Genomic DNA, 17872 nt, shown 5'->3' on the forward strand with positions numbered 1-17872 from the left:
TATAATAATTATAGAGATATCAGTAGCAGCTCAGGTTTTTCTCCAAATGGAACTACAACAATTTCTGCTACTAATATTGTTGTTATGAAAGAGAGAAATCCAATAGCATTTCACTCTTCAGAGACGAATTAGTAGTTTAGCAGTAATTCAGAATGTAGATGATAGGATTTAACTGTTTTGAACCTGAAGCTGACTGCTGTCTTATGCAGAAATTGATGAGTTCATACCCAAATGAGGAAATATGTCTTGTCACGTAAGGGGCAAGCAGAGTGTTACACAGCCATGATACTGATATATAAGGGTTGAAGAGGAAATGTAGTTTTCATTCTACCTGTGTCATCCACATGTGTGAGTGTTGGTTAGCTTAAAAAAAATAAAAGTCTTTCTTAAACCAAGAAAAACTAGACGTGCTAGTTCTTTACAGAGAATGCAGAAGGAATGTGAACAGAACAGTTGAACTGTGTGCATATAGCAATCCCAACTTATGGTGTAAAACAAGAATGATAATTCAGCAAATGTGCAAAATATTGTTATTGAAAGGACACTGGAATACTATGCAGAGCATAAGGTGCAAATCTGCAGTGAACAGAGTGAAATAAATTCATGTTCTGGTAGCTGTTCATAATCTACAGGGCAGTTCCAGAGAAATTGTGAGTACCTCTGAATAACCCTGTACAGACAGCGGACAGTGTTCGGCGTGAAGTTACATAAATGTTTTGTTCAAAGTATTGGATAAAAACAACAGCTGAATGGTGTAAGGAGAAGAGCAGTGGCTTTCTTCAGAGTAGCAATAATCAGTGTGTGGAGGTTAGAACTGTCATCAAATTTTTCATCAAAGTTCAAGGCGGCTGACAACAACTTGTCATTACCTGCAGCAGTTGCAGGTACCGCAATTGCATTGTGTGCACATGCGGAAAAGAAGTGGGGAAAAAAGGGAACCATACATATGAGGTTGACAGTCTTAAATTCCTGGGATTACAACTTAATAATAAATTCAGTTGGGGGGAGCACACCACAGAACTAATAATAAATTCAGTTGGGGGGAGCACACCACAGAACTGCAGAAATGCCTTAACAAATCTGTATTTGCAATTCGAGTGTTAGCAGACATAGGCAACATAAAAATGAAAATGCTTGCATACTTTGCCTACTTTCATTCCATAATGTCATATGGTATAATATTTTGGGGTAACTCTTCTAGTCAAACAAAAGTTTTCAGAGTCCAAAAGCGTGTAATACGTATTATTTGTGGAGTAAATTCACGGACATCCTGCAGAAACATCTTCAAAGAACTGGGTATACTAACTACTGCCTCTCAGTATATTTACTCCTTAAGAAAATTTGTCCTAAATAATATATCTCTTTTTCCAACAAACAACTCAGTTCATACATGCAATACCAGGTACAAAAATAATCTGCACAAGGACTTAAAAGCACTTACATTAGTTCAAAATGGGGTCCGCTACACAGGAACACTCATCTTCAATAATTTGCCAGCAAACATAAAAAATTTAGTTACAAATAAAGATCAGTTTAAAAGGAGCCTGAAAGACTTACTAGTGGCCAACCCCTACTCCATTGACGAAATTTTTAATAGAAACAAATTATGTATTTATTCATACTATTAGTATTGTTATTTCAGGTTAAAAAAATTGACGTGTTCCACATCCACGAGGATCTCCTCAGCACGGATCTATGGAACGAAAAACTAATCTGGGTGAAGCCGTGGGTTTTACTACGACACGATAAAAGCATTCAACAAAACTTGTTACGTGAGCTTACAGTGGAAAACGTCAAGTCGTACAATAATTACTTAAGAATGGATGAGCATACATTTCTGTACGTGCTCACTGAAGTGTATCCTCATATCACAAAGCACAATATTCACTTAAGAACTGCTACATCTTCAGAAGACATGCTCACTGTAACACTCCGATTCCTTGCTACAGGAGAGGGTTGGGTTAGGTTAGATCAGGTCTCCAATCTTCTTAATCTATTTTTGTATTCAGGGTGCCTCACGTTGTAAAGCGCCTCATCAGCTTCATACATCTCTATTAATTTTGTAGTTGTCGGCACACACCAATTGTATTTACCGGCAATGTTTATAAAAACACTACAGACGACAGAACGCTGCAGCGATGCTAGCGCTCCATGTGGTAACATGTCACATTGCAGTGAACAGAAGACAAGCGATTTCGTTGATCAAATCTACAGCGAGGCCCTAGATTGATAATTTGATCAAATATTGGACGGCATTTGACAAAGTTCCTATTACACCATCAAATATCTTGTACAAAGAAATTTGATAGTGTAATACCGGCCTAAAGCCGGGTTCACAGAGGCAACAAAAGTATCGCCACTGCTAATGGCAAACTGGAGTTGCTTTGCAGTTGCACGTGTGAACTCCAACGAGTTAAAATTTCATAGAGTTGCTATAGGTCCGCCATGTTTGAAGCACATTGAAGTTCTGGCCGCCATGTTTTCTTTAGTCAAGGCATTCGTCTGCTGTGTCCCGCCCCCTTGTAACTGCATTTGACTTGAAATAGCCCATACTATCTTTATTTTTTCTAAAACAAGCAATAGACTGCAGTCATTTCAGTGTACACTGACAGCAAAAAGGGATGTTTTTGTCGAAATATGGCTAAACTTTTCGATGTAGGTAACACTACAAGACAACTCAAATAAGTCTGTCCATCCACTATAACGTTACTTGTTGCCCATAAATTAATGCAATTAAAGCAGGTACCACCAGAATATTACGGTGAAACTTCTAAACATGCTGTGGTTAACTATTAGAAACAGTAACGGGCGCAGAAATGCGATATTTTTGTCGCTATTTCAAAGTAAACAGTCAAAGCCTCAAAAACCAGCACACTGTGAACGAGAATTTATTTGAAATATGTGTTACAAGTAGTTAACACAAGCATAGTAATTCAATAACAAAGTCGAAGCGTTCTTGGGTGGGGTAATTTCACAAATTTTCGTAAGTAGCTGTATGCCTTGGCAGAATAAAAGTGTAGGGTCAGGGCAAATTTCCTTATTTGCTGAGAATAATGGCATACTTTAGCACTGCACTGAAGTTCCAATAGCTCCTTCAACAAACCAACTACATGTTCAATGTTTAACATTTCAGAAACTGAACTACATAGCCTTCTTCTCAAACCAGCAACTACAGTCTGTAACTGCACTATTCTTCTTTTGTGTCGTACACTAAGTTGCTTCATTTGCTTTATCCGCTTCTTTAGTCGCACATTCTCTGCTTGTACTCTGTTATATTGTGTTTTCAACTTCGTAGGGCTTGGTAGACAGTAATTGTGGTCAGCAGAAACAGATGTGGGTCCGACAGGCACTGAAAGAATGTAGTTACATCATAAGTTTATAACAGTTACACCATAAGATTATAATAGAAAGTATGTAATTCAAAGTAATAAGAACACGGAGTAAAATTAAATTATTGACTTACTTTGTGCTAATGATGTCACTGTAATAGCACTATCTTGCAAATTGTCGAAAGATCGCTTTCTGGGTTGTGGTCATAATACTTTATCTTGCTTTTGTAAATGTGGTGGAAAGTTAAAGATAGTAGGTACTGGTTTTGACAAAAGGCGCCTCTGGACATTTGTGTGGTACATATATTTCTCTTCAAAATGAGCTGAACAGAGGTAACTGGCTGTAGTAGGAAACCAGTTTTCTCGCTTCATATTTATAGCCCATCATGTCAGACTAGCCAACTGGGAGGGGCACCATAGGATACTTTAATTTCTACTGTTCTGAATATAGGTTTGACGGCATCCATTGCAAAATTCCAATTCCACGGAGCAAAATACAGCAATGTGTGCTAGAAGAATGCTGTGTGAAGATGAGGTGTGGCACTGCACTACAGCCCACTTAAGTTCAAGTAACATGTTATAAATTTCCTCGAACATATATGTTTTACATAACAAACTCTTCAGAAAGACGAGTGATAAAAATGAACATATTTTTGAAAAATCAATTTTTTAAAAATTTTTTTGATGTTCTATCTTAAATGCTGGGGAGAGGCACTATTTCACTATCAAGTTTTTGCACCAGTTTGATATTGTAGATCTGGAGCAGAGCTTGACAAGTTCCATTTCCCTGAAGGCTTTCCTTCATGATTGGATTTACAGAATACGAAGTGTGACTGAATGAATGCCATTGCAATACATTTGCAGTTTGGCATACTGTGAACATCATTTTCTTGTGTATATATTGTTGATTATACAGGGGTTGTCCAGAAAATAACAAATGTTTTGGCATAACTAAATAAAAATGAAAGACATCAACACAAACGTTTATTTACAAAGTTACAGTGCTTTACTTTATTTTTCAATGTAATCAGAAAAGCTGTCAAAGCAGTTATTGTAATGTGGGGCCAAATTTCAATTCCTATGTTGTACTTCTTTACCGCCAAAGTGTTGAGCCAGGATGTCGCTGCTTGTCTGAGGTCTGTCCTCATCCAAAAATTCCTTTAGTTTCAGGAATAAGTGAAAATAACTTGGTGTCAAATCAAGACTGTAAGGAGGAGCTCCAAAAATCTCCAGCTTAAGACAATGAATTTCTTGATGTGTTTGTGCTTATGCTTGAAGTTGCACGAAGCCATGAATCAAAAACACTTTTGCTGACAACATTCCATACCTCTCATTCTGGATGACATGCTGAAGTCGCTGAAGAATTTCATAATAGGCCTCTGAATTGACTGTTTCTCCTCTTGGCATCAACTCCGTAAGGATCAAATAAATGGCAATACACACTTCACATTTGGCAGGATTTCCAGGCGTGACCACTTGGCAACCAAACTCGGCCCACACTGAGATGGGGGAAGGAATTAAGTGGCAGGCTTCCATTTGCTGTTGTGGGGTATCGGTACCAGGCATGGTGTGTAATCACTTTACTTTCTGGGTGACCCTCATGTAGCTGCATGCGAGAATAATTTCCAGGTTGTTGCTGGAAATATTTAGTATTAGCATCCAGATAGTCCTTTTGATAATAGCCTCAGAATGTTGTTTGATTTCAGTTGCTATTGTCAACCAGCAATATCATGTTCAATGAGATACTGTCCAACTGCAGAAATTGATTTTCCCGATCTTATCTTGTATCTTCAAGGGATCAGTTTGTTATTCTGGATTTTGCAGTGTTAGTGGTAGAAGATGGCGGGACGCTCTTCCTGTTGTCATACCTTCCCCCTCACCCCTCCTCTGACCCCCTCTGGACAGAATTTATACACCCCATCTGTCCATGTCTAATGTTATCCATGAGAAAGTATGAGAGCATTTCGAAGTGTTTCTGAATTTTGTAACTGAGGTGAGATGTGGGTACCTGCCCAGTATTCACATAGTTGGATAGTGCTATACTGCCGAAAAACCACATCCAGGCTGGCTAATGTAATATCACATTCTCTGTATTCATTTGGAGCTGTGTGGCGAGTGTAGAAACCAAAGGCATTACTTAGTGACAGTGCTGAGAGAAAGAAACAAGGATAAATTTTATCTTTGTGTTGCAGTGGAGGCAGAAGTTGGGGTACGTTGAATAATTTTTCTGCTGTAATAGCTGTTTGGACACTAACAATATTGTATATCACAGAGGAATAATGAAAGGTAGCTCACCAAAGGAGAATGTGAGGTGATATTCAATCTTGAACATTATTCTTGAAAGTTATTAATAATAGAACCAGTTTCATAATTTCTACATCAATACAGAGTAGGAGAGATACTGAGGAGATTGATGACAAACGTGCATCTTCAAGATGATAGTTTACTTCAGATTAACAAAATTATTTTCAGCTCTCTACTAACGCACAAATGTGTGACACAATATCACAAAGACGAGTTCAGTTTGTTTGGATATGACATTATAATGCTTTGCATAACAGTCACAAACGAACAAATTCTTATTAAATTTTCAGTGAGTAACATTAATGAGAAACATTTCAATCTGGCTATCATGACAGGACCATAAATCTTGAGCCCAAACCCGAACATACAATACGACATAAAATTTTTTTGTTACACACGTTACAATATGTCATTAATCTGACTCTTCTATGGCTGTAGGTGGAAATTGTTAGTAGTATACACTCACATTTTTTCGAAGGTTAATGTAGTTACTATTGTGTAAACTACATGTGCGACATTGTCCAATGAGAATCATCGCTAGGAAGTTTTTCCCCATGTTCTGTTAAAAACCAAAAGCCAAGGACCAAGGATATTAGTTAAAGAAATAGAAGATAATAGCTGATTTAATTATTTTCTAACTATTAACACAATATGTTAGTGAAATTAAGCTCTTTTATAGTTAGAACAAGGAGCAACAGTTACAACAAAATATTCAGCAGGCAGTCAGTACACAGGAAACTACTGATACGATTACATTAATATTAGAATGCATTGAATTTGCAATTTAGAAACAATGTACAGAGTAATCAGATAGCAGTTCAGAATAGCCAAGTGGCACTAAAAACTGAACTGCAACCTGAATTACAAATGAGCAAGAGTGAATTGCAAAATACCAAGACAACACTACAGAATAAAATGCTGGCTTCACAAACCATACTTAACAGTGCAATTCAGCAGATGTCTATGGCAAAACAAAGTGTAGCCGCAGCATTTTGTCAGTTATGAGATGAACATGAACATTTGCCTGAAACATTTACACTCCAAAAATGGAATTTAACAATGTTAAGCAAGGGCAGGAGGAACTAACTAACATCATTGCTGAGGTGCCAAAAACCATAAGAGCTATCTCACATGGACATTGTGACATAATTAACATGCAAATTACACAGCAGGTAGAACAGTTTACAGGGGTTTTTCGGCAGTGATTGAATAAAAAGGACAGCCAACTGAACCCTACTGTTGTATTGAAGGTTCAGTCTCTAGTAACCAAAGTGAGTTTAGGAAAACAAGCTGCCAACCAAGAATACACTAAAGATTTGGTAGAAATGTGTAAACAGTTAGGCAATGAGTTTTCAAAATGGTTGTTAATTTGTGAGATACTTTCCAAGATAATCACTTGCTCAGCGCTGATGGCAAACATGAGAATTAATGATAACCCATATCCTGAACTACAATTTTTAAACCAGACGTGCATGTACAGCCAGGAGTATAACTACATTCCACAAGAATGCCTTATTCCACGAGTGATTATGCGGCATTATGTATGGAAGAAAAATTTATTTAATGCAGACGATTTCGAACATTAAATTCTGCAAAGAAGGTGGTACATCCTACTGTTTTTATTGGATCCTTTAAAGGCGCATTGCCCACAATATGGACTGAAAGTCAGAAGGTAGGATATGTCAGTGGATACACAATGGGTAATGGAGCTCTATGGGGAGTGGGCACTACAGAACCTTGTGATACATATGAACAACTGGAGAGCACTTTCATAGCAAAGTATTGGTCTGCTGTGGTGCAGGATAGACTCGATAATCAGGTATATAATCCAGAACCATATAATCCATGGTGAGATACACTCTGAAGGTGTTTCAAGAAGTACCATAGTAAAACAAAGTAATTATTGGAACCAATAACCGCAAAAGAGCATATAAGGATATTAAAAACAAAGCTACCACTTGACTTTCAAGAGAAATTATTGCATGTCAGTAACGCCAACTTTGATGAATTCCTATTTGCAGTGGATGCTGTAGATATGTTAATAGAAGATGCTACAGCCAGAGGTAACAACACGAATACCCAAAACAGTTGCACCAGGCACAACTATGCAACTAAGGATGCATGTAACCATCTCCAGCAACCAAATAGCAGCACAAATCAACAACAAGGTTCTTCTAACAGTATGTTTAATAATGTGGATCGCCCATGAAATGACAACTGGAGTAAAAATACTAATAATTATAAAAACAAGAGAGGAGATAGACAATATAATCCACACTACCAGCAAAATTCTGTATATTCGCGCTGCCAAATACATGAAAACCAACCGAGTCCAAATGGAACCTGTAATGACTGAAGGAATCGTTCTCCAATTACTATGGATGTTACAAGCAAACAACATACAAAACCCAACAAAGATAGGTAAACTGAATGTGACAAACTTTCGCTCCAAAAAGCTGGTCACAAGGAGTGAGTGGGTCCAAGACTATAAAATAAAGATGATATGTTTTAATGAAGGCATTGACATTAGGAATGAATTATTGCAAGGTGACCTCCCCTTCTAATTTTAAACTATGTTGTGTACCACAGGCAGCTATCAGTGTCAACATTGCAGGATTCAATGCTTTGGCAGTTTTAGACACTGGAGCAAGTGTCAATGCTACCTCAACAGCTATTTTAAAGAGATTACAGGAACAAATGAATCTGTCAACTTTACTTGTGACCAGCTGCAAAATACTAGCTGCTGTAGGAGGATGCTCTCATTATCTAAAACTACAAACAAGGATTAAAATGGGCCTTGGTCATGGGGCAATTGAATGCATATGCCTGATAATAGTAAACCTTGTTGTTCATTTGATTCTAGGGCATGAGCTGCTGAGACAGGTGAATGGAACAATAGATTTTACCTTTGGCAGACTTGTGTTAACGAAAGACGAAGGTCCTAGAACAGTCAATTTAGTACATAAGCAAGACCTACATGGACACTGTTGCAAGTAACCAAAATCAAATAATTACTTGTAGTTCAAACAGGAGGAGCAATTATCATCTTCCAGTATATCTAGTACAAGTATTTTTGAACAGATTAAACAAAAAGCAGAAGAAGCCACTGCTCTAATGTCACAACAGATTCAAGAATTACAGTAATTACTTCAAGATTGTGCCAAGGTATTTGATGAGAAGCCAGATGTAACAAAGGGATATCTTTGTCACCTTAATATTACACCTCTATCCAAACGTTTTCGCGAAAATAAGCCTTTAAAGCATTCAGTTTTTGCGAAAACCAAGCCTGGTGCAATGTTAAATGCAGTGGTGGAGAATATTACAACAGAAACAAGTCAACAGAACAAAGACGCTCACGTTGTGATTATTGGCGGCGGCAACGACGTATACAAAAACAAAACCAAGACAGCCCTGCGATGCTTCCATAACATATTACCAAAACTATTTCAAACGAACATTGTCATCACAAACGTACCAGTGCGACATGATTTACCACTGTGGTCGTGTGTAAACAAGGAGATTCGACACTACAATTCCGAGCTGAAGAAACTGTGTGGTAAATTTAGCCATGTACATTTGATAGACTTAAGTAAGATGAGTCGTGATGAACATACAAAACACGGATTCCACTTAAATAGGAAAGGAAAGGCCAAGCTAGTTTCTCATATAAGCAAATTGTGCGAGAAAGACAGTGTGGAGAAAGCTACAATTGCTCTGGGCTACAACCACGAGACTTTTTTTAGAATAAAGGACCATAATAATAGTTTTCATGGATGTATTGCAGGTCAGTTCTGAAGAACCAGTGTACGCAAATTGTTGTAATAAGTGTAACTCAAACAATTTTGATTCGTGCAAGATGGTAAATAAACAAGAAGGCACAATACCCTTACAGTTAATGCACTTAAATGTGCAATATCTCAGAAACAAACTAGACAATATTCATAGAGGAACACTTGCCACATGTACTAGTAATAACGGAACATGGGCTAAAATGCAGTGAAATAATACATTAAGATTAGACGGTTACATTCTAGCAAATAGTTATTGTAGGCAAAACCATAAAGGTGGTTAATGTTAATAAGTATATAGAAGCTAAATAAATTCCTTTCTTGAACACTACACCAAAGAAGGATCAATTAAAAGGACAGGTACATTGTGGCACCATTTTATTGCTATGCTCTGGCTGGCTCGTGAATGTGAGGTGGGTGTGTGTGGGACAAAGCACGACTGGTATAACTGAGCCATCTTGCATTTTCGTTGGTTGTTTCATTTCATTACCAGAATAACAAATGCTCCTACCATAGTACAAATACGGCGAATATGTCCAGGGCAGAGTTTGGGATGTAAAATTAGTGCACTAGCTTTTCGAATTATCTGGCACCTGCAAAGAGATTTAAATCAAAGCATCTTGATGTATTCGTGCTTTTCTACTTGTTAGTACCAGTACCCATGTCATGTAATATAATGCATCATGTCCAGTAAAGTTATATGATTCCTGATGTCACATCATAATTAAAGTTTAGGCTGCATGCATGCCCACTATGGGATACTGCCTATTATGGATGAACCTCTACTCTTGGACACTTCCTATTGTAGATGCATCCCATTCCCTTAGACCCATCAGCATATATTTAACAGGTGATGAGTTTGGGGAAAAAATCAATCCCTGACATAAAAATTTAAAAAAAGCTGTTTTAGCATTCCCCAAGGAACAAATTCAACCTCATACATTTTATCCCCCCCCCCCCCAAAAAAAAACCTTTACCAGCTTTTAAATATTTTCTATTCAGCTATATGACGTTAAATATTGTTTACAATGGCTAGCAAATCTTCTGGATTTTGGGCACAGAATCAGGGACTTTGGCCTATAAATTGCAACATGCAGGTGTGCCAACACCTTCCAGCTAAGAGAGCTTGCTGCATTGGGGAAGTAGGGTTAACTCATAAAAAGCGAGAGCAAGTCAAGATGTTTGGTTTAATTATCTTTGAAGCTGATAGATAAGTCGTGAAGCTAGTTCCTGTCTTTATATCCCTAACTCTGTCCAAAACACATTTGTCTTTTTTGTGCTTTGTCACAGCATTTTTTATTCTGGTTCCCAATTTTTACTCTACTATAATTTTGACATTAGACAACCGTAGCTTGGCAAACAATGTAGATTTTAGTTGATAAGTGATGTCTGATTAGTTAGAATTTTTTTATTGTCTTTCGAACTGAGCTTGCAATTGTTAGTCTTCCTCCTATACAGTTACCTGCCTGGTGTGGTTAAGCCTGTCCAGTAGAGGCTTCTGTGCCCACAGAGGAGACAAGCCTCACTCCCTTGTCAAGCTGATATGCCCACAGAAGTTTTTATTTTATTTTTTGTTATTTATATCTTTTACTATTTTTATTACTTTGCTATTTTGTTTTATATTCATAATTTTTCAATATTATGTTTAGTTTCTTAATTGCCTGTTAATTTTTTCACTTGATATTATGCACATTTTATTCATATATGCATGAACAGTATATGCAAACATACGAAAAATAGCTATAAATACCTAATATATTACACAAAATAATGGTAAACATAATACAATACTGAACTAAATAATGTATACTGTCCAAGGTTTTTACGGTAGTATTTCTATGGTAGTATTGGTTTAATTTTCTTGATTGCCAAAGCTTCAAGTGCTCAGTCGAACAGTCAACCATTTTGTACAGGACTTGCCATAATTCTGTTTTGGTACATGCTTAGTTTTGCATTTCCAAAGGTTTTTCGATGATTTTAAGCCAATGGTGAATAACATTTCTAACGTATAAAAACGAAACGATAATCAGCTAATAACCAGTTTTTTTTCAATTACATCCTAATGCAGGGCTTAAAATGCAGCACTTTTGTACGAAACACAGATTCATGCACAAATACTTGATTTTTCGCATATAAAACCCGAACAATGAAAGATTTTTGTAGACGCTTCCTATAATTACGATAAGAATATACTATTACTATCATCTGTTTAACTTTGAACATCTCAGCATATGCAACTCGTGTAAAATCGGATTTTACGTGCATTTTAGGTGCAACTTGAGCCTGCTGTATTGTGACAATGAATAAAACTTTCGCAGAACAACAGGACGATCATTAATTAAATGTATTTGCCCATATTCTTACAAAATTTGAATCGATTCGCACAAGATAGAAACATAGGAGTAGTGAGCGTACAAAAAGCTCACAGATAACTTTTTTTTCATGTGGGATCCAAGAGAAGCTAGATTTCTGAATGCGAGTTTTCAGTTTTACTATATTATGGATTTCATATCTATTTGATTTCCTTTAGACTGCTTTTGGACATTCAATTCCTTTATAAACGAATTTTACCTGCTACATTTAGCTCGCGTTTAAACCAAGATATCTTGACAATGGATAAAGATATGTAATTAAAAAATTTCGTTTTAACTTTATCACTTTATCTACCTTCGTGAAAAGTTTGAACCAATTTGTACAAGTTTAAAGTATACAAGAGGCACGATTCAAAAACCTCCCAGAAAAACTTGTTTTTGTGCATAAAATCCAAATGAAGCAAAATTTTTTCAAATGGTTGAAGCTTATCTTAGATCAACATCCAATACACTGGTAGACCAAATTTGAACCATCAGTCTCGCTCCGGTCCAGAGTTATTTAAGGGGGACTCTTTTTCCTCTTAAAACCCGAGTGAGAGTGACTGTTTTTGCACATAAAATACGAAAAAGGCACTTACAAATAGTGTCATTAGTTCAGCATTCAATTCAGCACAGTTAAAATATTTTGCAAAAGAAATTAATCAATACACACAATGCACCTGGGCACAAGTCCACTGTTTGCCGCCATGGGGGCCTTCATGTAAACCATATTTTGCCGCCCCCCTACAAATTTTTTTTCACACTCATATTACAGACTTGTCATCGGCATTTTCGTGATATAAATTTCTTTAATAATAATTTTTACAAAAATAAAATCTATTTACATACTAATTCACTAGCTATCACATACAAATGAGAATAAGTGTTGGCAAATCTAAGATTACTTTTATTCTAGCTTGTTTGCTGACTTGTGAAAGTTTCTTCTACACTTACATATACTCACACAAACTGAACTTTCCTTGCTTTCATAATTGCGAAATCTTCTATTATCTGTCTAGTATCTAACTGTCTAAGATCTCATGTTCTGTTGAAATAATAGCCAAATTTGTAAGTCTCTGTTTCTGCATTGTTGATCTCAGATAATTTTTTTATAATTTTTAATTTAGAAAATGGTTTTTCACCAGATGCAACTGTAACTGGCAGAGTAAGAAATATTCTTGGCACTATTGCTGTGTTGGGAAAAGTTGATATTACATCATTTTTGAAAAGATATTGAAGAATCGTATATGAATCACAAAACTGATTTTCTAGGAAATGCAACGTTAAATCGTTAATTTCATTGTACAGATCTGTACCATCAATGATGGTTTCATTCCTTGAATGGTCTTTAAGTTTCATATGCAAATCTCTACGATGTTTCATCAGTTCTTCTTTAGGGTAACTAAATAATGTATTAATGGAAAATCAAAAACTTAGTATAAACGTTTCAGATCTGTTTGTTAAGGAAATTAATATCTGATCTAGAATTTGGAAAAAAACTGTACTTCGAAATTCACTTTGGGGTCTAACAAAACATCATCACGACATTCATACCGAAACTCTGTTTTCTTCTTGGGTGAAGTTTATTTACTGCTTCAGCATTTAGTTTGTTTGCTACATTGGAAGCTTCCTTTAAAACAATTTCAAAGTTTTCATCTGTGTGATATTGTGTGAATTTGTCAATCAACATCTTTAACAAATTGACCCATATCTGAGTGTAATTGTTGGGTTTTGCATCAGTGCATGTACAGATTTAATTTTGCTCAAATATCATACCAGATTACAACAGAACAAATGAATTTATAATTTTGAATTTTTAAACCAAGTGAATTCGTTTTGAAAGTGGTGATACAATCCCAAGTAGAAGAAGTTTCTGATGTTTCCAACAGAGCATCAAATACGTTTTCTGTGTAGAACTGGAAGCGCTTGATTGCTTCAATTCTGCTAGATCATCTTGTAGCACTTAAAGCTTCTAGCTTAAGCTCTGGTAAATGTTTGCAAATGACTGACCACCTAATTGTTGATGATGATAAGGTGTAAATTTCTTGAATTAAGTCAAAGAAATTGATGGCACCATAAGAAATATCATCATTTACCACTAAGTTTAAGCTATGAGCTGAGCATGGGACGTAAAATGCACGCTTGTTGATTTCCAAAATTAATTTCTGCGGTTCATTGTGTTTTCCATGCATGTTAGAGCCTTTATCATAGCCTCATCCATGCAGATTTTGAATGTCCAGGTCCAATTCAGAACTAATTCAAAATGAAATTTAACAAACCCTCGCCAGTTAAATTGATAATTGGGCACAAACCATTGAAATGTTCACATATCTCTACTTTCTTGTCATGTGATTCACATAAACATGCCTAAATATTAATTTTATTTGTTCTGTATGGCTTGCATCTGGTGTGCAGTCTAATATTATGGAAAAATGTTTAGATTCTCCCTCTTTCTTCAAAATATGTTTTTTATCATTGTGCCTAGTTTGAATGTTAACTCCTAAATAGCGGGCTGTACCCATCTGACTTGAGTCAGATTTTGCTTCAGTTCTGTGAAAATTTTCCCTCATAACTGCCTTTAAAAATTTCCATTATCGAGTTCATATATATTTTTGGAAGAACCACAAAAAGCCAGATAGTGTGACGACAAAAACTTAATAACAGCAATAATCCTTTATAGTGTATCACACCAGAGCTTTTTATCCTTCTTTATTAGTCTAAGCTGCATCTCATTCATAGTGTTCTTTGCCACATATTATTCGACTGTACTAATGACTTCACATTTTCACTGTGGGACTCCACTTGCTTCATGTCTCTTCAGCATCAGTGATAAATGCTGCCAATCTGAAAATCCATTCAGGTCAGAGAAACTACTTAACTTTCCCCAAACGTTTTACAACAGAAACACTGCACTGAATCTTTTGATAAAGAGTAAAGAAGCCAATCTCTTTTAACTATTTCGCTGCTAGAAAGATCTCTGTAATAGTAAGTGTCAACAAACTTTCTTCCCTCATCATTAATAGGATAAGTATGATTATGCACTTGAACAGGACCACATTTAGCTAAAATATTAACAAAATCACTATTAGTATTAAGAGGCCACAGCCTTGGGTCTTCACTGATTGTCAGACTCTGACAAAATGTCGCTGTACTCCTTGAAGATTCTTCGGCAGCAACATCACCTGTGTCACTGCTTTCGTTGAGACCACCAGAGGTAGTATGAGAGCAACATGTCTTGTCTTCACTTTCTTCCATAGTTTCAAATCCAGATGTCGAGCACTTGGAAGAGGCAAGAGTTTCTTGACTGTCGTTTACAGATTTGGTCAAAAATTTCGTAATAGAACCTGCCAGTTTTTCTTTTTGCCTTTCCTTCTCTCGTTTCTGATTACGAAACTGAGCCCGAAAGGTTTTTTTTCTTTACTATGGTTCCTAAAACACTATGAAATCGTTTGTTGGTACTTGGTTGAACAAATTTACAAATAAATGAAATGCTTACACTTTTGTTCTATAATGCTTTATTTGTTGTTGCTATAGGCATTTTAGAGCATATATACAGGGTTATTACAAATGATTGAAGCGATTTTACAGCTCTACAATAGGCATTCACAAATGTTCGATATGTGCCCCTTTAGTGATTCGACAGACATCAAGCCGATAATCAAGTTCCTCCCACACTCGGCACTGCATGTCCCCATCAATGAGTTCGAAAGCATCGTTGATGCGAGCTCGCAGTTCTGGCACATTTCTTGGTAGAGGAGGTTTAAACACTGAATCTTTCACATAACCCCACAGAAAGAAATCGCATGGCGTTAAGTCGGGAGAACGTGGAGGCCATGACATGAATTGCTGATCATGATCTCCACCACGACCGATCCATCGGTTTTCCAATCTCCTGTTTAAGAAATGCCGAACATCATGATGGAAATGCGGTGCAGCACCATCCTGTTGAAAGATTAAGTCGGCGCTGTCGGTCTCCAGTTGTGGCATGAGCCAATTTTCCAGCATGTCCAGATACACGTGTCCTGTAACGTTTTTTTCGCAGAAGAAAAGGGGGCCATAAACTTTAAACTGTGAGATTGCACAAAACACGTTAACTTTTGGTGAATTGCGAATTTGCTGCACGAATGCGTGAGGATTCTCTACTGCCCAGATTCGCACATTGTGTCTGTTCACTTCACCATTAATATAAAATGTTGCTTCATCACTGAAAACAAGTTTCGCACTGAACGCATCCTCTTCCATGAGCTGTTGCAACCGCGCCAAAAATTCAAAGTGTTTGACTTTGTCATCGGGTGTCAGGGCTTGTAGCAATTGTAAACGGTAAGGCTTCTGCTTTAGCCTTTTCCGTAAGATTTTCCAAACCGTCAGCTGTGGTACGTTTAGCTCCCTGCTTGCTTTATTCGTCGTCTTCCGCGGGCTACGCGTGAAACTTGCCCGCACGCGTTCAACCGTTTCTTCGCTCACTGCAGGACGACCCGTTGCCCGTTGATTTCCCCTTACCTAGGCATCCAGAAGCTTTAAACTGCGCATACCATCGCCGAATGGAGTTAGCAGTTGGTGGATCTTTGTTGAACTTCGTCCTGAAGTGTCGTTGCACTGTTATGACTGACTGATGTGAGTGCATTTCAAGCACGACATATGCTTTCTCGGCTCCTGTCGCCATTTTGTCTCACTGCGCTCTCGAGCGCTCTGGCGGCAGAAACCTAAAGTGCGGCTTCTGCCGAACAAAACTTTAAGAGTTTTTCTACGTATCTGTAGTATGTCGTGACCATACGTCAATGAATGGAGCTACAGTGAATTTATGAAATCGCTTCAATCATTTGTAATAGCCCTGTATATTTCCTTCCACTTCTGACAATCTCGTTGTTTCCCCAGCTTAGTCTCATTGTTTTCCCAGCCTAGTCTCATTGTTTTCCCAGCTTATAAGTGACTGTTGAATTCAGAACCTGGTCGATAACATTACACAATGTCTCTACATTTTTACGGTGAGTTTATTAATTTAGGTGACAATTGGCAACAGAGCCAGTAAGTCAGATACGAATTAATCTATCTAAAAACTAAACCAATTTTATTTTGTTCATGTAATATGGAATGTACTTATGTACTGTTTTAACATTAGTTAATAGCGTAGCCAATTTGTTGGAAAATGAGGATTTTAGGTTGACTTGCATCCATACATGGTTAGGTTTAACAACGAGAATGTCGGTGATGTACTGGAGATGACAAACAACCAGTATAAATGTGGCATAATGTTTCTCTGTTGTTAATCGTCTGTTACGGAAGTCACTTCTCCTTTGAATGCGCTGCTGCATCATGATGTTGTAGCCAGTGGCGGCTGGTGATCATGTGCTGCCATGCTACAGCACACTGTAAATATCTTACGAAAATTGTGCCATTTATCTTCGAATGCAAGGTATAAATCACAGTAAAATTTCTCCTCGATTTGAGCCAGAAATTGCACTCAAATTACGTTAATTCTTTTCCAATGCGTGATGGTATGTAAATAAAATGGAGAAAAACTCGTTTTAGATATTAATTCTGATATTAGCGACTTAGACTAATGACACCAAAAACTCGTACGTTGGAAGATTACCCTCATCTATAGCATCTAGTAGTCAGGCCTACTAGATGAGTGGCCTGCCAAACAAGTGCTTTTATTGTTCATACATCAGAAAAATTTTCATGATTTATCATACCCACGGTAACTATGCATGAAATTAGAGCCATACTGCCTAACAGTTATGCTATAATTTATTCTCGTCTCTACTCCTTAACGCAACCATTAGTCATCTGACTAATAGCTTGTGTACATTTCTTATGGACTCACTCCACCCTGGCAAGTCCACATTTCCTTTCTGTGACATATATTCTAATCAAAGTTTGGGCATACTATCAAAAAACGGAGCTTATGGTATAATGCCTCAACAAAATGTCTACCCACAACTCAATAATCAAGACCACCATTTGTTTCATATACCTCTTCTTTTATTATAATAAATTCTTTTGCACTAATGTTGCATAATTTCCTGCATTACACTTAAACACAATAGTTAAACAAGGGATTCTCCACCCAATGGGCATGACATTACATAAGCATTTT

At 37.0% G+C, this 17872-nt stretch overlaps 1 protein-coding gene across 1 annotated transcript in view; it reads left to right on the forward strand.

Annotated features, from left to right (window-relative positions):
* The window catches only part of LOC124740672, a 118117-nt gene that overhangs the window by 50485 nt on the left and 49760 nt on the right, over positions 1-17872 (forward strand). The window contains exons 6-26 of the mRNA XM_047248632.1: positions 3068-3178; positions 3296-3374; positions 4787-4896; positions 5522-5538; positions 5802-5922; positions 6313-6359; positions 6422-6611; positions 6701-6805; positions 6851-7119; positions 7203-7452; positions 7679-8102; positions 8164-8622; positions 8788-9326; positions 9418-9601; positions 12689-12790; positions 12873-12976; positions 13687-13808; positions 14489-14632; positions 14742-14800; positions 14934-14986; positions 15030-15106. Of these exons, the coding sequence (XP_047104588.1) occupies positions 3068-3178; positions 3296-3374; positions 4787-4896; positions 5522-5538; positions 5802-5922; positions 6313-6359; positions 6422-6611; positions 6701-6805; positions 6851-7119; positions 7203-7452; positions 7679-8102; positions 8164-8622; positions 8788-9326; positions 9418-9601; positions 12689-12790; positions 12873-12976; positions 13687-13808; positions 14489-14632; positions 14742-14800; positions 14934-14986; positions 15030-15106 (3566 nt within the window). The remainder of the gene's footprint in view (positions 1-3067; positions 3179-3295; positions 3375-4786; positions 4897-5521; positions 5539-5801; positions 5923-6312; positions 6360-6421; positions 6612-6700; positions 6806-6850; positions 7120-7202; positions 7453-7678; positions 8103-8163; positions 8623-8787; positions 9327-9417; positions 9602-12688; positions 12791-12872; positions 12977-13686; positions 13809-14488; positions 14633-14741; positions 14801-14933; positions 14987-15029; positions 15107-17872) is intronic.

The sequence above is a fragment of the Schistocerca piceifrons genome, chromosome 1 (genome assembly GCF_021461385.2).
Source record: "Schistocerca piceifrons isolate TAMUIC-IGC-003096 chromosome 1, iqSchPice1.1, whole genome shotgun sequence".
NCBI classification, from domain to species: Eukaryota; Metazoa; Arthropoda; class Insecta; order Orthoptera; family Acrididae; genus Schistocerca; species Schistocerca piceifrons.